Genomic DNA, 21,683 nt, shown 5'->3' with positions numbered 1-21,683 from the left:
AATAGTAAAAACATTAAGTAATAAATATAAATAATTTTCACATTTCTCATTCAATTAAGAGTAATTCAGTCAAGATTTATGGTATTATGACTGATAATGCATTTACAATAACTAAATAAGGTGAGTGCTATCTACATTTTTTCCCTTTAAGTAAAACACTGTCCATAATTGACAAAATATTCTTTGACTACATACCACACTCTAATCTCACTATGGTTGATAAAGGCAATATATTTTTTAAGAGTTTACATGCCCACAATACCTAGCAAATGAAAACTTTAATTTCCTTAAACCAGATAGGCAAAATGCTTTATAATTTTACACTTTATCTATACTTTTCTAAAAGATCACATATTCTGTTTAACTTAATATATTCTAAAACTGTCAGATGCATAGTACAGATTTCACTGTCCCATCTTTACAGATAAAATTAAGTCTGAAAAGTTTACATGGGGATTTCTGGTCAAGAAAAGGACATCTGTTAATGTTTTAGTATCCTAGTCCATTCAGGCCAGTGGAAGATGAATTCAAAAAAAGAATAAAAACATTAAACCATACTCAATATCATAAACAGAAGTAAGCAAACAAAACTGGTGAAATAGGCAGAAATTATGAGTCAGTTAGGCTTTGAGTATGGAAGCTGCTGGGCTGTCTGGGAGTTTAGTTCCATGTGGGAACTAGTAGCTAGGTTCATTGACTGGTTTACAATAGCCCCAGTGTCACCCTAGGTCAGAAACACCAAGCCCACAATGGTGAACCTTAGCTCTGGATAGGAGCCCAAGGTACAACTTGGAGGCCACTGCAGAATTACTTGATAAGGAAGGAATGGCACAGAGAGGCAGAAGATGGGGAAAGAGAGAAAAAGGGAAATAAAAATTTAAAAACTCTTCCATCCTAAATGAGCTTATTCATGAGCTTATTCATAAGCATTCCAAGATCATGAATAAATCTAATGCTAAGACATTTATGAGCAAAATTACAAGAAAAATTTAAGTTTTTGTATGGTCTGACAAAAACTTTAAAATACATATAAAATATTCATAGTAAAGGATAGTTTCTAGTAAAAGTGTATAAAACTTTCTGGTAGGTGTGATTTATCCAATACCACCAAGCAGTTCTCCAGTTCTCCATGAACACTAACCAGGCATCACATAAATTTAACTCAGTTATAACACCATCTACCTGGAGATAGCATCAGATCCCACAAATTAAAGGCTCAGTCTGACAAGATTTCTCCCTCCTGCTATCCATACCACCACCACCACCACCACCACCCCACTACCCCCGTCTTGCATTTCAGTTGTCAGTCACAAGTCCAGATTGTCACCTTGCTTTTGACCAACTGGCTGTAGATTGGAGGATGCCACAACCCCCTCCTCAGATTCCATTAGTTTACTAGAGAGGCTGACAGAACTCAGGGAAACATTTTACTTACTAGATTACTGGTTTATATAAAAGAATATTATAACAGATACAGATGAATGGCCAGATGAATTACATAAGGCAAAAAAGTGTCCCAAGCTCAAGAACTTTTGTCCCAACAGAACTGGAATGTATCACATTAATATGGATGCATTCTGGTTTACCAACCTGAAAGTTCTTTGAACCTTGTGGGTTTGGGTTTTATGAAAGCTTCTAATATTGCATAGGAATGACTGATTAGATCATTGGCCACCAGTGGTTGATTCAACCTCCAGCACCTTACCTCTCCCCAGAGGTCAAGGGTTGAGACTGAAAGTCTCAACTCCCTATCAAGGTTACTTCTCTTGGCAACCAGCATCCATCCTTATTTGACCAAGTCACCTTGTTAACATAACAAGACACCTTTATCACTTATCACTGAGGAAATGTCAAGGATTTTAGCAGCCCTATGTGAGAAACAGGGAGGAAGACCAAACATATATATATATTTTTTATTTTAAATAACAATCTCACAAACTAGAAAAGCAGAGAAAATATGTAGCCAAACTCAAGAGAGGTTCACCACTTGGGGTGCACCAAATTGAACACAACCCAAAGAAATGTTGAAAGGAAAGAACTTTTTATTATTTGTTGTAAGTATGGTGACTAGGAGATTGCTTTCAAAGCACTGTCTCTACATGGGGTTAATACAGGGAGCTTTTATTCAGTGTATTAGTGTATTAGACACTGAATAAACACAAACACTTTAGTTCAATTGTGCATGCCGAGCAGGTCAACATGCTAGTACCTATGTCACATGTTCAGAAAATGGCAGAAAACTTGCCCATACTTAGTATTATAATGACCTAAAGGTAACTTCAAGAAACTTAGGGGAGCTTCTGCACAGGTCTTCAGCTCCATTCCAGCTCAAATGGGCTCATTCTTTTTTAAAGATTCATTTATTATTTTAGGGAAAGAGATGCTTGCAGGGAAGAGGGGGAAAGGGAGAGAGAGGATCTCAAGCAGACTCCTCACCAACCACAGAGCACTACACAGTTCAATCCCACGACCCTGACATCACGACCCTTACCTGAAATGAAGTCAGATGCTCAATCGAATGAGCCACCCAGGTGCCCCTCAAACAGGCTCATTTAGCAGGGCACTATCAATGTAACACTTAGTTGGGCATCTCCTTGGTTGGAACTATTGGTTCCATAAAACGAAACGCAATCCTTCCCTGCTTTCAGCCCTCCTATTTGAGTAACTTCCTACTGCATCCTGGCTAACAAAATGAAACAAGAATAAATGGATATGGAGAAGGAGAAATTGAGATACTATAAAAGTGTTGGAAAAATACAATAGAATAAACACTGGAATAGACAAAAACGGAGAAATTGGTAAATTAGAAAAATTGCTCAGAAAAATTAACCCCGATTATAGCTTAGAAAGAAAAAGAATGGTTATTAATTTTCAGAGTGCTGAGAGAAAATAATTTAACCATACTATCATTCCAGAATGAGGACAAAAATAAGATAATTTTGTACATACAAAATCAAAGATAATTTAACTCTCAGATATTCACTAGAAGAAATATTTAAGGCTATATTTCAATAAGAAAGAAAGTGAACTAAGAAGGTGTAGCACTCAAAAATTAACACTGAACAGATGATAAAATGCCAACAATTGTATTTATTTAATAACTGATAATAAATAAATATTTCCTTTAAATAATTGAACTTAAATTGAAAATCTCAAACGTGATTAGGATGAGGAAATAATTCAGCGTCTATTTAAAGCATGCCGAAGTTCCTATGAAAACTATAAACTATTAGAAAAATTCATAGCTGGGATGCGTGGGTGGCTCAGTGGTTGAGCACCTGCCTTGGCTCTGGTCATGATCCCAGGATACTGGGATCCAGTCCTGCATCGGGACTCCCGGCAAAGAGCCTGCTTCTCCCTCTGCCTGTGTCTCTGCTTCTCTCTCTGTGTCCCTCATGAAAAAAATAAATATAATCCTAAAAGAAATTCATAGCTAAGAAAGTTTTATTTTTTAATTTAAAGTACAGCTTAGCTAACAAAATCTATGGATTCAGAGAAAGCATAAAGGAACAGAGAAAATTAGATAACTTCAGGAAAATTCTAAGAAATACAAGAAAGTAAAAAGCATTAAAAAAAGACAAAACCAATTTAAATTACAAAATATTTAGAACTGAATGACAATGAAAGTACTACACATAAAAATGCAATTTGCAGGCAGCCCTGGTGGCACAGCGGTTTAGTGCTGCCTGTAGCCCAGGGTGTGATCCTGGAGACCCGGGATCAAGTCCCACATCGGGCTCCCTGCATGGGGACTGCTTCTCCCTCTCTCTCTCTCTCTCTCTCTCTCTCTCTCTCGCTCTGTGTCTCTCGTGAATAAATAAAAAATAAAAAAATCTTAAAAAAATGCAATTTGCTGCTAAAGTAGTTTTGGAGGAAATTCGTGGCCTTATGTAAATGTGTTTTACAAAAAAAGAAAGATCTAAAATACATGAATTAATTTTCAGTTAAAAGACTAAAAAAAAAAAAAAACCAACAGATATCCATAAAGAAGTAGAGTGAAGAAAGAAATAAAGATAGGAGAAGAGATCAGTGAAACCGAACAAATAAACCAAGAAAAAAAAGAGAGAGGAATTGCAATATAGTTTTAAGCAAAACAGACAAATCTCTAGCAAGAATGATCAAAGAAAAGAAACACAAGTACATAGTATTAGGAATGGAGAGGTGGCTATACCTAAGGCTATGAAAGATCTTTAAAATCATAAAATCCCATGAACAACTTTATGCTGGTACATTTGGAAACCCAAAGGAAATGATAATTGTGTGGGCAATGTAATTTTCTAAAGCTGGCTCAAAAAAGTAGAATGAGTAAACAAATAACCATTAAGAAAATTAAATCAGTAATCAGATTCATTTTCCATCCCTCCAAGATAGGCCCAGATGTTCATACAAACATATGACATTGGACCAATAGAACAGAATAGTATCTAGAAGCAGTAACAAACATATGTAAGAATTTGAAATATAAGAAAATCATTAGAAATCAGTAGTGTAACAAAAAAAATCAGAAGTGAAATGATAACCTCAATTAAAAGAGTTGGACAAGTGGTATCTGTTATGGAATGGATACCTTACAACGTACATAAAATAAATTCTAGGTGGATTCAAGTACTAAATATGAGGAACAGAACTTTGTAACTTTTGAAAGGAAATACAGAAGAATAATTTTAATTTTTGAGGACAAGGAATATTATCTTGGGAAATTCATAAAGAACACAGAATTGGTATCTCCCATCTCTACCATGCCCTACTCTGCTTTGTGATTTGGGAGGCTTACCAGAATGTGCTGCATAAAAAGTTTCCCTGAATTTTGGGGCTTAGGGGACTTTTTTAGATTCCACATATGAGTGATGTCATTCAGTATTTGTCCTCTGTCTGACTTCTTTCACTTAGCAGAATGCCCTCAAGTTTCATCCATGTTGTCCCAAATGGCAGGATCTCCTCTTTCAACAGTGGTTGCCAAATAGGCTTTCAACAGGGTTTGCCAAACAGGAGTCACTAACAAGGTCCTCAGGCCAGGAAGAAATTGAAGATAGAAGAGTGATTCTTCTGGTTCCCTTAACACCCAGTAGATCATGTTGTCTATGTCTCTGTGCAATAAATGACAGCTCTCATCAGCCAGCCTTCTCCTTCCACCCCCTCCAAGAATCGCTCTCTACTTCCTGACTTGGCTTCTAAGAGTGGTTGCTGTTACTGACCCTTGGGAACTACTCAATTCTTTGTTAGTTTCTCAAAATGCTGATCAGTCTTTGGAAATTGTCCTATTACTAACCTCTCCACAATTTCATGAGCTTGAGTATATTCTGTGCTTTCTTTCAAGACTCTAACTGATACATCAAGAAGGAAAAATATGACAAAATTTAACTTAAAACCTCTTCATGATAAGACAACCACACCACCAGCAGAAGAAGGGAGTGGGGGAGGATGGAAGGAAAGAAAAAGAAAGATTTTTCTAATGTCTATAACTGACAAAGAATTGCCATCCAAAATGCAAAGGGAACTACACGTCCATCAGAAAAATGAGGAAGAGATAGAAGCAGGAAATTCATAGAGGTGGTAAGTAGAATAGGAAAAAAGCAAAACAAAATAAAACCCCAGGGAATTATAAACTTTCAGAACCTACACAACTTGTGAGCCTCCTCACATCTTCTGGCTTCCTGGACAGCTGTGGGTGGAGAGATGTCTGGGACAGAGGCATCTGGGACAGCCAGGGCAGAGTGCTGTCTTCAGGCTCATCTGGGAATGACAGCAGTAGAGCAGTCGCTGGAGGAGTTATAGAGGAAGTCACTGGAGGAAGAGGTTTAGGAAAAGACCCAGGTTGGCATAGTATTTATGGAGTTGAGTTTCACAGTAGTCTGGAAGTGATTGAGGCATAGAATTGTGGGCAGATGTATGGTCATCTAATATTCGATAAAGGAGGAAAGACTATCCATTGGAAGAAAGACAGTCTCTTCAATAAATGGTGCTGGGAAAATTGGACATCCACATGCAGAAGAATGAAACTGGACCACTCTCTTTCACCATACACAAAGATAAACTCAAAATGGATGAGAGATCTAAATGTGAGACAAGAGTCCATCAAAATCATAGAAGAGAACACAGGCAACACCCTCTTTGAACTCGGCCACAGTAACTTCTTGCAAGATACATCCACAAAGGCAAAAGAAACAAAAGCAAAAATGAACTATTGGGACTTCATCAAGATAAGAAGCTTTTGCACAGCAAAGGATACAGTCAACAAAACTCAAAGACAACCTACAGAATGGGAGAAGATATTTGCAAATGACGTATCAGAGAAAGGGCTAGTTTCCAAAATCTATAAAGAACTTATTAAACTCAACAGCAAAGAAACAAACAATCCAATCATGAAATGGGCAAAAGACATGAAGAGAAATCTCACAGAGGAAGACATGGACATGGCCAACAAGCACATGAGAAAATGCTCTGCATCACTTGCCATCAGGGAAATACAAATCAAAACCACAATGAGATACCACCTCACACCAGTGAGAATGGGGAAAATTAACAAGGCAGGAAACCACAAATGTTGGAGAGGATGCGGAGAAAAGGGAACCCTCTTACACTGTTGGTGGGAATGTGAACTGGTGCAGCCACTCTGGAAAACTGTGTGGAGGTTCCTCAAAGAGTTAAAAATAGACCTGCCCTATGACCCAGCAATTGCACTGTTGGGGATTTACCCCAAAGATTCAGATGCAATGAAACGTCGGGACACCTGCACCCCGATGTTTCTAGCAGCAATGGCCACAATAGCCAAACTGTGGAAGGAGCCTCAGTGTCCATCAAAAGATGAATGGATAAAGAAGATGTGGTTTATGTATACAATGGAATATTACTCAGCCATTAGAAACAACAAATACTCACCATTTGCTTCAACGTGGATGGAGCTGGAGGGTATTATGCTGAGTGAAGTAAGTCAATCGGAGAAGGACAAACAGTGTATGTTCTCATTCATTTGGGGAATATAAATAATAGTGAAAGGGAATATAAAGGAAGGGAGAAGAAATGTTGGGAAATATCAGGAAGGGAGACAGAACATAAAGACTCCTAACTCGGGGAAACGAACTAGGGGTGGTGGAAGGGGAGGAGGGCGGGTGTTGGAGGGGAATGGGTGACGGGCACTGAGGGGGACACTTGACGGGATGAGCACTGGGTGTTTTTCTGTATGTTGGTAAATTGAACACAAATAAAAATTAATTAAAAAACAATTGTGGGCAGAGACAGATGGTAGTAAACTTTGTGAGAGCAGGTGGTAAATTGAGGAAGTTCATCCCTGATGGTCTCTTACTCTCTCGAGTATGAGAAAGAGATAGAGAATGACACGGACTACTGAGGTCCTCCTACGGTAGAGGGTAAGGACAGGTGATCTCCTGACTTTGAGGTTCTTCTGTGCCAGAATGTTTTATGCCAGTTTGTTCCAAACCATACTCTACATTTCAAAACTCCTTCCCTAAAATCATAGACTTCTGTCCAAACGGACAACTCATGATTTCCTTTTAAATAAATTGCCTCTAGGGGCACTCAGGTGGCTCAGTTAGGTAAGCATCCAACTCTTGGTTTCAGCTCAGGCCATGATCTCAGGGTCATGAGATTGAGCCCCGTGTGAATGTGAGATTCTCTCTCTCCCTCTCCCTCTTCCCCTCCCCCCACTGACACAGTCTCTCACTCAAATAAATCTTTAAAAAAAATTTAAAAATAAAACAAATAAATTGCCTCCATCTGATAAGTATACTAAAGTCTTAAAATGCTTCTATTGGTAACCATACTTATTTAAAATAATTTGCCCAGTTTTATTGAGATATAACTGACATACAGCACCATGTAAGTTTGATATGCATGGCACCTTAAGAATAGTAAGAATATGCTGAGTAATATTCTTCATCCATTCATCCATTGGTGGACGCTGAAGTTATTTCCATGTCTTGGCTATTGTAAATAACACTGCTATGAAAGTGGTATCTCTTTGACATAGTATTTTCATTTCCTCCAGATAAATACCCAGAAGTGGAGTTGCAGGATCACATGGTAGTTGTTTTTAATTGTTTGAGGAGCCTCTATGCGATTTTATATTAGTGGTTACACCAGTTTACTGTCCCACCAATAGTGCACAAGTGATCCCTTTTCTCCACATCCATGCCAGCATTTGTTATCTCTTGTCTTTTTTGATGATGGCCATTCTAACAGGCTTGAGGTGATATCTCATTGTGCTTTTGATTTGCATTTCCCTGATGATTAATGATGTTGAGCATCTTTTTTTTTTTTACAATTTTTTAAAAAAGATTTTATTCATTCATTCATGAGACACACACGCAGAGAGAGAGAGAGAGAGAGAGAGGCGGAGACACAGCAGAGTGAGAAGCAGGCTCCATGCAGGGAGCCCAACATGGGACTCGATCCTCGGACTCCAGGATCACGCCCTGGGACGAAGGCGGCACTAAACCCTGAGCCATCTGGGCTGCCCTGATGTTGAACATCTTAAAAGGATAATTTCTAAAGTGTTGGAAAATAGATAATGTGGGTGAAACCATTGTTTTTATATATCTATTTGTGTTAGTTTGGGATAAATCAATAGGATATGCAAATCAAAATAAATATGTATTTCTTTTAACAAAGCCACATAGATTCCTCTTTCATGATTTCATTTGGAAGTTAGGACTAAGGATTCATAAGTACAACTAGAAAACTAGTTCATTTACCTGTATTTTGTTATTGGAGCTCCAAATTCAGTTCAGTGCAGTGCACACTGTTGAGTACTGGTTAGGTTCAAGGTACTGTGTTTAGACTGGGGAGAGGAAGGAGTTGTATGAAATACAGGAAGCCTCTGACCATAGAAATGTATAATGCTTGTACATAAAATAGCATTATTCCAAGTAATTTCAGTCTCCAGTAGTCTGCACTTTTCCTGCAGGCGTAGAGGTAGATGTACGATCTCCAAATAGGTGTGTTTTCCCATCACAACTGACCTTCAGGTTTGCTTAAAGCAGTACTGCTGCTCCTCCTGCCTCACCTTTGTTTAATGAGAGCCATTTCCTAATGCCAACGTTGGGTTAATGGACTGAGATGGGAGAAAATCAAACGTATCTCTTTGTTTTACACCAGATTGCCTTTCTGCCTTGTGGCTTTAATCACTCAATCCTACTCACATCTGCCATAATAACAATTATGGGTTTTCTCCTGACTTCTTACCCAGGAGGATATGTCAGAGTAGAGCAACATCTCCTGAAGAAAGGAAGGGCAAATTCTTCATCTCTTTCCAGCGTCGTAGGTAATAATTTTCCTCTGCAAACCCTCAAGGAGTACCTCTTTTGGCGTTCACATCTACTATTCCCACAGGTTCGTGGCTCTATTCTGATTTATGCATTTTCTTCTATCCTCTTTCTTCTGAGATAAGTTTTAATTATGTAGACAGATTGTAAAAGTCTCTTTCTTCTTGTAAACAGCTATTTCTCTGTTAGTACTAGATTTTGTTTAACTGGTTTCTCCTATCTGAATCTTCTTGTGCACCCAGGAATTGTCTGTTCATTGTTTAACTGCAGCATCAAGACGAGAAAGCTGGCTTCTCTTCGTAGTTCCTTGAGGGACTCAATCTTGGAACACCTCAAATTGCAGATCTCCCTCGGGAACTCTTCTGTGTTGCATATGTTTGGAAAGCCCATGAGATTTTTAGTTTTGAATCAATGTAAGAGCAAAGCACCACCCATCAAATAGCAATATGACGATACTCTCAGCTCTTCTACTTATTTAAAAACTTACTCTACTGGCAAAGTGGAGAAAATGCTTGAAATGCTCAAAAGCCCTCAGGAATATATTAACACTAACCCCTTCCTCAGGTGATTCAGACAAGTGGATTCTAGAAAGCTCTTCAGTTAATACTGACATTCACTGCAATTCCTCGGGCCCCTTCCGGGTAATAATAAAAATATAAAGAAAAAATGTATTTATAACATGACTTTTTGTTGTTCTACATACACACTTTTAACTATTTGCTGGATTTGTTTTTTCTTTCATTTTTAGAGATTTTGTTTATTTGAGAGAGGGGAGCACAAGTTGGGTGGAGGGGCAGAGGGAAAGGGAGAAACAGACTCCCCTCTAGCAGGGAGCCCAACTCTGGGCCAGGACCCTGGGATCATGACCTGAGCTGAAGGCAACACACTTAAAAATCAAGTGATCACCATACTACATTTCCTTATAATGCTGATCACATAAGTTACCTTTCAAGCCCACCATTTGCATGAAAATTGGTTTGCCAGTTGGTTTTGCCAAGAACAGCTAAATCTTATCCTTTTACCAGCCCAAAATTCCTCATAGCAGGTTTTTAACTTTTACCTTGCATCTCACCAAGCACCTCTTAAAAAAGCTAGATCAGTATTCTCCCAGAAGTTTTTGAGACATATTTAGAGAAAAAAGAGATCATTTTTAGACACAGCAGTGGATGTGATGTCCTCACAGGGAGAAAACATTCAGCTCATCCAAAGAAGGGGTGTGGTCAGTGGCCAAAGCACAGAGCCAAGGTCTTTGGCCAGCATTAGATACAAAGCAGTGACCTTGGCCTCATTAGCTGGACTATGTGAGCTCACCATGCAGGCTGCTGCATATTTGCGTGGCAGTTCATGGGAAGCTGGCTTCTTAACTTGGGTTCCAGTGACAGTACTGAAGCATCCTGCTCTTTATGCAAGATTTTGTGTGTGTTTATATTTGTCTAACAAGATGGTTTGCATTTTCAATAGATTCTCAAATGTAGCTGTGGCTTACAAAAGTAAAAGGGTAGGATTACATTAAATGAGACTGTTCTAAAACAAAGTCATTTCAATATTTCTTTAAATCTTTCATTATGCAGGTAGATTTCTGTAATCGGAGGCTGACTTCTGTACTGCCATGTTCTTGTGGGAGAAGCCCTTTAAATCTGACCTTTTAATATTTAGCCTTTTGTGCGTTGGAAGGATTTTAAATGTACCCTTTCAGGTGGAGAAATCTATTACTTTTACATGAGAGAGAAATGATAGATTTAACTCTCCATTTTTGAACTTTATATATTTTTCGGTCAGGAAGTGATTTTTTCCCCTTTATTCTAGGAACATGTTTTTCAAAACTCCTTCAACAGTCTACTCTGATAGTCTTATTTCCCCTCACAATCATTTGAAGATAACCTGAACCTACTTTACTCTTTCCAATATAGGGTGGCTTAAGTCTGACTATACTGTACGTAATTAAATGTGAGGGTGTTATCTACTAACCATGGGATGATATCTTCCTTAGATTATGATAGAAAGTTGCCATTCTAGGGACAATCTCCTACAGTCTTTTGTCTTTAGAACATTCCAGTTCACGTACGTCTTCATTATCCTTGATCTCTGCATATTTATGCTATATTGGGAAAGAAATGTCATGAGCAAGGTACAGTGTGGATTTTTTTAAAATTCTAGGTTACTTCATGGAATGAGCACTTAATAGAACAAAGGATCCAATCTCTATGGAAAAACAAATCATGTGGTCTTCAGAAACGAGGAGAAATGCAGCCATCTGAAATGGTCATGAACCCCAAACAAGTCTTCCTCTCGGTGCTCATATTTGGAGTAGCAGGGCTGCTCCTCTTCATGTATTTGCAAGTCTGGATTGAAGAACAACATACAGGTAACAATCAGTTCTTTTTTTCTATTTTACTTATGATGGTCATTTTCTATTAAATGAACTACAGTGTTTACAGAACTATAGAATCTCACAATATTTCCAATAACAACAAAAAATAGACAAACTAAAATCCCCAGCTCCCAAAAAAGAAAGATGATTATGCAATTCTGGTGGGCATTTGTCACGGATGGGACAACACTTGGAATTTTTATTGTATCAGTGGGGGAGCAGCACAGCCCATTAGCCCAGCAAGGACTGCATGTGGTGAATTTGTCTACTCAAATGTGTAGCATGTGTCCTACCTCTGGTGTGTCCAGTAAGCATTGGGCGCAAACCTAAAAGGAACTAAATATACAACTAAATATCTCCTTTAATTCCTTCTTAATTTTTGTATCAGTATTCAAAATTGGCATGGAAATTCTTTATTACCTTTACTATGAAGCAGGAGTTCACAAACCTTGTCTGTAAGATTAGGTAGAAAGTATTTTACGTTTTGTAAGCCACACCATTTCTATCACAACTACTCAAGCCTGCCAACATATCATAGGAGCATCCATAGATTATGTGTAAACATATGGACCTGGCTGTGTTCCAATAAAACTTTATTTACAAAAGCAAGTATTGGGCTGGATTTGGTCCACAAGCAGTAGTTTGCCAAACCCTTCTATATTTGTACTTTCATCATTCCAGTTTGCTGTTGCCACACATTGGAAACAATCAATTTCTGTTAAAATGGATTATGTTTATAATGATAGTTGGGATGAATTGTGTTTATAATGATTAAAGGTAATGTCTTAGAACATCACAAAAATACATACCTATATGTATTGTGAAATTCAGTTATTTTCCATTAGTAGAAATAGCCTATGGCTTATGACTTTTAAGGAAAATGAAGTAAAACAGAAGAATAATGTCTTAATTGCTTCCAACTGTGGCCTAGTTTTATTTTTTTTTTAAATAATGTTTTTAAATTTATTTATGATAGTCACACAGAGAGAGAGAGAGAAAGAGAGAGGCAGAGACACAGGCAGAGGGAGAGGCAGGCTCCATGCACCGGGAGCCCGACGTGGGATTCGATCCCAGGTCTCCAGGATCGCGCCCTGGGCCAAAGGCAGGCGCTAAACTGCTGCGCCACCCAGGGATCCCAGTGGCCTAGTTTTAAATCATTCTAGACATAAAACCCTTTAGAATCTACTCTGATTCTTGGTGGCTCAGTTGATTAAGTCTTTGACTCTTGATTTCAGTTCAGGTCATGATATTGGGGTCATGAGATCAAGCCTCATATCAAATCCATGCCCGAATTAGGTGCTGTGCTCAGCATGGAGTCTGCTTGTCCCTCTCCCTGCTCTCTCAAATAAATAAATAAATAAACAAACAAACAAATAAATACATAAATAAAATCTTTTTAAAAACTACTCTGAAAGATAATACTGAGTCACAGATATGATAATATTAAAGTTGTTTCCTTTTCTAAATCCCTTTCCTTGGATTATCTTCATAAACACTTTGGATCTATTAAATTTATATCACTTTTGTGAAAAGAATTTGCATATAATTATTTTCTAGAGAATATGTAACATTGTCAAAACGTATTTTTAATTCCCATTATAAGTTACATGAACTGTAAGATTTTCTAAGTTTGCTATATTACGATAGCAATTTGTCATAATATTTCATGAAACCATCTGTAATAAAATATAGAGGCTAACTTCTCTTATAGCATAGATTTTGTCACATAGTAAGCCCTTGGCAGGTGTTTGTTAAATGAGTTATAAAGATATGAATAAATAGATTGAAAACTCATTGCAGACTATAGACTAGAATGCAGCAAAGGAAGAAGAATCAGAGATCTCCTCATTGGTGGTTTGCTAATTTCATAGTCTCATAATAAAGTTCACAAGGACAGTATCACAATGGGTTTCCAATCCATAAAAGAAAATATATTCATATATAAAGACTATGGGAGAAATATTATGGTTAGTGTGTCAACTAAGAAACCGCATGATTTCTGAAGAAAGAGATCATAGAATAATACCTTATATATATAATGCAGTTTACAAAATGGGCCCCAAGCATTAGTAGCTACTAAAGCTTAGTACGTGCCAAATGTTAACATGTATTTTCTCTAATCCTAATGACATCTTCCTAGGTGTGATATTCTAAGTTTATAGATGATGAAACTGAGGCTTGAGTAGGTAAGGAACTTATCCCAGACCTCACATGTGCAAGTGTAGGTGTAGAGGGAAAGCTCTCTGGTTGTATCTCTGCAAAGTCCATGCCCTTTTTCCGCTATACATTGCTTCACGAAGGCGGGGGGGGGGGGGGGGGGGGGAGGCGCAGGAAGGACAGAGTAAAAGAGTATTACTGCCTCGTAGAGTACAAATGAAGTAACCGAAACCTAGAAACCAAGTGACTTGCCCAAAGGCACAACAGCCAAGTTTCCAAAGTGAGACCCATGCCCAGACTTTCCTACTTGTCATGTGCCCTCAAAGAACCTCCTAACCAAAAAGGCATATAAGATACACAAATAATAAATGCTGTAGTATCAGTATGGATACTGACTTGTAAGCCTAAGCTATTCACAAATTCATAGGTGTGTAACCTCTTTTGCAAGCTGGAGTTTTAATTGAGTTCATAACTTTTCCAAGTTGCGAAATCATTTTCCCCAGTTAAAATGGGCTTGTACTATAATAAATAATAATAAATACTATTTATTCTCTTAAATTGCATTGGCAATTTGCTAGTACTTTCTCTGATTCTCTATATGTCATAAATTGTATAATATTTCACGATCTACTTGTGATAGTGAGTGTAAGTGTTAGAACCAAGATTCTTTTAGATAAGTATCTTACTGAAGAAAAGCTTTATTATTTTTCAATAAGACTTCCATCTGGAATTCTTCCTCATTGCAAGTTAGTGCCCTGGGTTGTAATTCTGTAGTTTTCCAGGTAGACTATTACATGTGTATTGTATTATGTATTTTAGATAACATCAGAAGCATCAGTCACTTTTAGGGGAAGTTTCTTTTTAAATCAGAAAATATCTGAATGTGTGCTTTTATGTTACGTTAAAAATGAAAATTTTGTCTTTTGGACATTTTAGAACTGTCACTCAAAGAACTATGGAAGATGAGTTTATTTTGGTTCCTGATACCCTCTGTAAATAGAGCAGATTTTAAAACTCAGAATGCTTTTGATCTCAAATACATTTCAGTTGTGTATGAGAACTCTTAGGTTCTTTTCAGAGCCTGTATATGCGACCTTTAAAATCTAATAAGATCTGAACTATTTTCTAAGCCTTTGTACTTTTCCTGGGTTCTTCTGTTAAAATAAAATGCTTTAGAATCACACACAAAAAAAATTCTTAACTATGCTCTGATATGCTAGTAAAGATTATGAATAGACAAAATTTTGGGAGTTGAAAAGGAAATATGTGTGACAAAGAAAGTAAAATCTATCCAATTATACAACAGAGAGTTCCATAATAACACCCATTTTTCAAGACCACACCAATTGGATTATGCATTTCCTTATGCTAATGTGGATGTATTATGAATGTTAGCTTATAAATTTTTCCCTAGTTGTTAAGAGTGCAAATTTCATTTTTGAAAGAAGCTTGAAAATCTCAGATCTACTTGTTAGCGGTGTGACCCCAGGCAAACCACTTAGCCTCTCTGTGCTGCAATCTCCTCCTCTGTAAAATGGGGATAATAATATTTTCCATGTAGGGTGGCAGGGAGGATTAAAGGAGACTTAGCACAGTGTCTGGCAAGTGGTAGTGAACAATGAGCAATGAATATGAACTGCTATTATTCTGAAAATGATGCAGAGCATTTGAGGACTAGCTTTTTCGGAATTATCACTATTATGACTCAGCCATAATTCAGGAAAACAATCTTAAGCTTGTGCCTTACCTTATTAAGAAAAAAAGACTCAGCTCCAGCTCCAGTTAAAATAGGAGAGTCTAACCAGCATAGGACCAGCGTGTTTCACGGTGTAGGAATTGGAAGGAAGCTGATCCAGTTGAGTGTAAAGAGGAGAGTTGGTGTCCAGAAGGATCTCTGATATAGGTAGGGTGCCTCTGAGGTCAGGGTATCCATTCATTCAGTAGCATTTTTTAAAGACTTAATTGTAGGTCCCAAACTGGTGAATACTGAGATATAGTGAGGAACCAGCCATAACCCCTGTTCTCAAGGAGACTCGAGTCTCCTGGACTATAAGGGAGAAAATGGTCTTGAGTGAAGGCCAAGGTGTTGATACAAAAGGACAGTCCATTGTGATGAAAGATTCAGTCCTTCCATTATAAGGCACAGTGATGAGCTGGGCCCAATCACTTGTCAGCTATGGAACTGCTGACCTAATAGAAGCACTAGGGGTGGTGCAGGGGTGGGGGCAGGGTTAGCAGGCACAGAGGACCCAGAGCAGAACAGTTATATCTACAGGAAAGATGTGGTAATGGTAAAGGCCAGTTCAGGATAAATCACAAGAATGGGTCACTTTCCCCCCAGCTCACTGTTGAAATCTGCAATTTGGTGCCTTCTTCCTCTAGGTAGAATGTTAGTGCTAAATAGAATACCTAAAGGCGCAGTACATAAGTGTTTTGTATGTGCAATAAGATGTGGTGAGGACCCTATCATAACAAGGTCAGAATCTCAGCTTTAGAAAAGAATTTATAGATCATCTTGTACATGATCTATTTTTAAAAAAATATAAATCGATTATATAGCTCTCCTGTTTAAAATGTTTTGGTTATATTTCATTCTTTTCAACAAAAAAATCCTCCCTGGGACCCACAGAGCTGTGTGCTCTGCCTGCCTCCACTGCCTCACCCTCCCCTCAAAGTGCTTCCAGTGTCACCCAGCACACCAAACCCTTTGCCAAGTCCGAGCTCTCAACTCTCACCATTTCAGAAGCTGGGATGCTCTCCTAACTTTCACCTGTCCTTGCTTAGCTCAGATATCACCTTCTTTGATCAAAGCAGCCAATCAGCCAAGCACCCCTATAGCCAATCAGTCAGGAACCCCCATCTTATTCACTTCCATCACAGAAATGATCATAAGCAGCAATTGCCTCGTTTTGTTATTTGTTCACGTGTTCATTGTCTGCATCGGGTGCTGTTACAGACTCCATGAAAACAGGGACCTTGGTGTCCCCATTCCACAGCACGGAACATGTGTATGGTAGGTGCTCAGTAGTTTTGGTGTAGGGGTGGATACATAACGTTTCTTTTGATTCTTCAACATCCAGCCAAAGGACTACATGGACTGCTTTTGAGTATTTCTGAGGACAATGAATCTACTACTCCTCAAGACATCCACTCAACTTTATAGCCACCTCCTTAGAAAGTTCCATATGTTAAGTCAGAACTTGCCTCCTTAAGTTATGCTTACTCATCCTAGCTGTGTCGCTGGCACTGGCTCACCTTGCTTCCATGACATGGCCAGATCATTTTTATGGCAAATGAAACCCTAGCTTTTTTAACCACTTTGTGAGAAGATGATCCAGGTCCCTCTTCTCTGAACCATTAACACTTACTCTTTATTTCTTTTAAAATATGATGTACCTTATTCTTCTATGAAACCTGTGTTAGAAATATAAATCTCTAACACAATCCATTATGAAATAGTGAAGTTATATATACATATTTTAAATATGCCATGTAATGAAAATCAAACAGATCCTACCAAATAGCTTATGTTATTTCTTTTCTTGAGATTTTCCAGAATCAAATTTAGTCTCATCTATTCCAAATTAAAATTGTTCCCTGGATTTATCCAACATTGTAAAAATCTAAACAACTTCTGAGCATTTTGTATTCAGGACCATTTTTTTTTAATTTAAACTCAAAAGAAAACCAAAACACAAAACCAGTTAACTCTTTTCTCCCTGCAGCCCCCCCTCCAACTGTGATAACTGCCAATCTATTCTCTGTATTTGTGAGTTTGGGTTTTTCTTAACTTTTTTCTATTCCACATATAAGAGAGATAATATAGTGTTAACTTCTCTCTTCCTGACTTATTTCATTTGCTTAATACCTTCAAAGTCCATCCATTTTACAAATGGCAAGATTTCATTATTTTTATTGCTGAGGAATATACTTTATTCGTTCACTGTTGGATACTTAGGTTCTTTCCATACCTTGGCTACTGTAAATAATGCTACAGTGGACAAGGGGGTACATGTATCTTTTTGGACCAATGTTTTTGCTTTCTTTGGAGAAATACTCAGAAGTGGAATTGCTGGATCATATGGTAATTTCATTTTTAATTATTTGAGGAGCCTCCATACTGTTTTCCATACTGTTTCCCACCAGTAGTAAACAAATGTCCCCTTTCCTTCACATCCTTGCCAACACTTGTTATTTCTAGACTTTTTGATAAGCAGCCATTCTAATAGTTGTGAGGTGATATCTCACTGTGGTTTTGATTTTCATTTCCCTGAGGATAATGATGTAGAACATCTTTTCATGTGTCTGTTGGCCATCTGTATGTCTTTGGAAAAATGTCTATTTAGATCTTCCCATTTTTTAAATTACTGGGGGTTTTTTGTTTTGTTTTGTTTTGTTGTTTTTTTTGCTATTGAGTTGTTTGAGTTCTTTATATATTTTGGAGTTCTTATTAGATATATGATTCGAAAGCATTTTATCTTATTCAGTTGGTTGCCTTTTCTTTTTTTTTAAGATTTTATTTATTTATTCATGAGAGACACAGAGAGAGAGGCAGAGACATAGGCAGACGGAGAAGCAGACTCCCTGCAAGGAGCCTGATGTGGGACTCAATCCCAGGGCCCCAGGATCATGACCTGAACCAAAGGCAGATGCTCAACCACTGAGCCACCCAGTTGCCCCAGTAGGTTGTCTTTTCATTTTGTTGATGGTTTCCTTTGCTGTGCAGAAGGTTTTTAATTTGATATGGTCCCACTTGTTTATTTTTCTTTTGTATTTTGATTTTGGTGTTAGATTTAAAAAATCATCCAAGATGTATGTCAAGGAGCTTACCACCCTCTGTTGTCTTCTAGTTTTGTGGTTTCAAGTCTCATATTTAGATCTTTAATCCATTTTGAGTCAATTTTTGTGTATGGTGTAAGGTAGTGGTCTAGTTTCTTTCCTTTGCATGTGGCCATCCAGTTTTCCCAACACCAATTGTTGAAGAGACTATCTTTTTCCCATTATATATTCTTGCCTCCTCTGTTGTGAATTAATCAACCATGTAGGCATGGGTTTATTTATGGGCTTTCTATTCTGTTCCATTGATTTATGTGTCTGTTTTTATGCCAGTACTATACTGTTTTAATTACTTTAGCTTTGTAATATAGTTTGAAATCAGGAGTGTGAAGCCCCTAGCCTTGTTTTTCTTTTTCAAGATGGCTTTGCCAAGACCAATTAATTTCTTGACTTTCTATTGGTAGTATTTTTGTATGATTGCCTTAAACAGAAACTTGTTTGACTATTCTATCATACTTTTAAGTAGACATTTTTTTTCTGATTTCTACTAATTTCTTTCTGATTTACAGAAAATAATAAGAAAATAAATAAGTAGTGATATCTGAATTTAGTATTGGGTTCAACATTAGCATCTAAGAATTATCATAGCTAACATATGAATTATCATAGCTAGCATAGGAAGGAATCATATAGCTATAATCCCACCTTCTCAAAACTCATTGTCACCAATCCAGGCTCTGTAGGACTGATATCCAGTATACTTAGCTTGAAAAGTATGTTCCTTTTGGTCAGTGATGTGGACTTCCTATAGGTCAGTGTTCTGTTCTGATCCTACATGCTACTATCAACGGCACCAGAGCCAAAACAAATAGCTATTTTTAATATTTTCTTCTGCTAATGCACAATAAACACCATTAGGTCCAGGTTATGTTTTAACTCTTGTACATGTGTATGAAAGTAGAATATAGTAGTTACAAGCTTCTGGTTTCAGGCAAAGTAGAGCCACCTTATTGTTGCTTTTCCTCTGACAGTTGCTTTAGGACCTCATAAGCAAACTGGTCTCATGCTTTGGTATTTTTAAGGAGACTTGATCTTGCTTTTTTTCAAACTAAGTATATTTTGTGGCATATAAAGTTTTGAAACTAGACTGGATTGACATAATTCTTTTCTCAGGAGCCTCTCTAATGAGAAAGTATATTCTTTTCTTCCAAAATCAAGCTGTTCATCCTGATTGTGATGTTGCTTTATTGCAATTGTATTTTCTCCCAGGGGATCTTTGTATACCTGAACTGGATGGAGCAAAGCTACTTACAATATGGAATGACTTTATGCTTACAGTCAATCACGTACTCAGGAAAATAAAATTGCTTTTCTTTTTTAAAAAAAATCACTCATTTGATTTACTTCCTCCACTTTTGATGAGGATAGCAACCACTTTAAAATCTTTTTAAATATTTATTTATTTATTTAAGGAGGATGGCAGCACAGTGGGGTGGGGCAGAGAGAGAGGGGGAGGGAGAGAGAATCCCAAGTACACTCCATGCAGAGTGCAGAGGACCCAGGACCCTGAGATCACGACCTGAGCTGAAACTGAAAGTTGGACACTCAACCAGCTGTGCCACCCAGGCACTCCTACAACCATTTTTAAAAAATCAAATGAGCACATGCTCCCTCTGCTCATCTCTGGATGCCTCTGTATACTGTCTTTTTTTAATGATTTTATTTATTTATTCATGAGACAGAGAGAGAGAGAGTGGCAGAGACATAGGCAGAGGGAGAAGCAGACTCCATGCAGGGAGACCGACGTGGGACTCGATCCCGGGTCTCCAGGATCAGGCCCTGGGCTGAAGGCGGCGCTAAACTGCTGAGCCACCTGGGCTGCCCCATATACTGTCTTTTTTATGTGATTTTTATCCATTTCAAGGCCTTTGTGTTAGCTGTTCTCTCTTCCTAAAATATGTTTTCCTTGGCTGTTTCCATTGCTGGCTTTTTATTATTATTATTATTATTATTATTATTATTATTATTATTATTCAGGGTACAGTTGAACTATCACCTTCCCTCAGCATCCTGTGTAAAATAGATATCCTCCAATGTTTTCTCTCCCAGCCCTGTGTTTATTATTCTGTAATGTGGCTTTATGGCACTATTCCCACCTGTAGTCATGTTTTATGTTTTTTTACATATAGTCTACTTCTCTCAATAAGGTATAAGCTTCTCGAGGTAAGGAAACGTATATGTTGGTCACCAGGGTATCTCTACCCCTTCTCCCTACCTTTCAGGTCCTGATTCAGTCCTCACTTCATTATGTCCCCCCAGTGCCCTCCAAATTCAGTGTTTATTCCTATTCACCCCATTCCCTGTAACCTGCTTCTCCCGGGGGACTTTGCCTGGCCTTTCAACCCAAGCCTTCTGAGTCTCCTGTATTCCTGGGTGCTTTTGCCTTATACTCCAGAAGCCAACTACTAGAAATGAAGCAGTATTGGTTGTCGCAGTTGCTTAAAATTTTCTGAAATTGAATATTCAGTGGCCAACCTTTGCTACAGTGTCAATTGAATCAACATCATAGATTTTTAAAAATCTAGTAATAAGTTGAATATATTTGTTTCCAAATATGTTTTTAGCACAGGCAAATAATAATGCTATTGCTTTAGCTTAGCACTTACCTTCTTAAGAGTACCGTCCCCTGGTTCTGTTTCTTTTAGGGGCTCCTTTTCCTCTCCTACATTATATGGAGTTATAGCAGAAGCTGCAATATTGCAATGGAACTTCATCTGTCCATTGACAGGCACCTAGCCGATGCTGGGTCCATCATTTATAGCATACCACACATCATGGTGACAGCAAATTACTAGTCCAAGGGATGGGTGGCCGATGCGAGCTTGGACAATGATTCCCTTTCTTGGGATTTCAGTTTTCAATACCAGAAGAATGGGCTCGAGTGCCTAACCCGTATGATACAAAATTCAGAAGTGTATGTGACTATTCCCTACCACGTGGGTCAGAGGAGCTGAAGATACTAAGCTGGAGAGAGAAAGAAAAAAGCAGTCAAGAGGAGAAGAGTAAGTTGTAGACAGAGCCTCAGTAAGTGTTTGGGT

General features: G+C 37.9%; 1 protein-coding gene across 2 annotated transcripts in view; it reads left to right on the top strand.

Moving 5' to 3' along the window:
• CHST9 (carbohydrate sulfotransferase 9) overlaps window positions 1–21,683 on the top strand; it is a 236,415-nt gene that overhangs the window by 30,502 nt on the left and 184,230 nt on the right. For both annotated transcript variants that reach the window (XM_041754036.1, XM_041754028.1), the window contains exon 2: window positions 11,439–11,646. In XM_041754036.1, coding sequence (XP_041609970.1) covers window positions 11,526–11,646 — 121 coding nt within the window. In that variant the 5' untranslated portion in view covers window positions 11,439–11,525. The remainder of the gene's footprint in view (window positions 1–11,438; window positions 11,647–21,683) is intronic.

Source organism: Vulpes lagopus, chromosome 1 (genome assembly GCF_018345385.1).
Source record: "Vulpes lagopus strain Blue_001 chromosome 1, ASM1834538v1, whole genome shotgun sequence".
NCBI classification, from domain to species: Eukaryota; Metazoa; Chordata; class Mammalia; order Carnivora; family Canidae; genus Vulpes; species Vulpes lagopus.
This window is presented reverse-complemented; position numbering and strand designations above follow the sequence as displayed.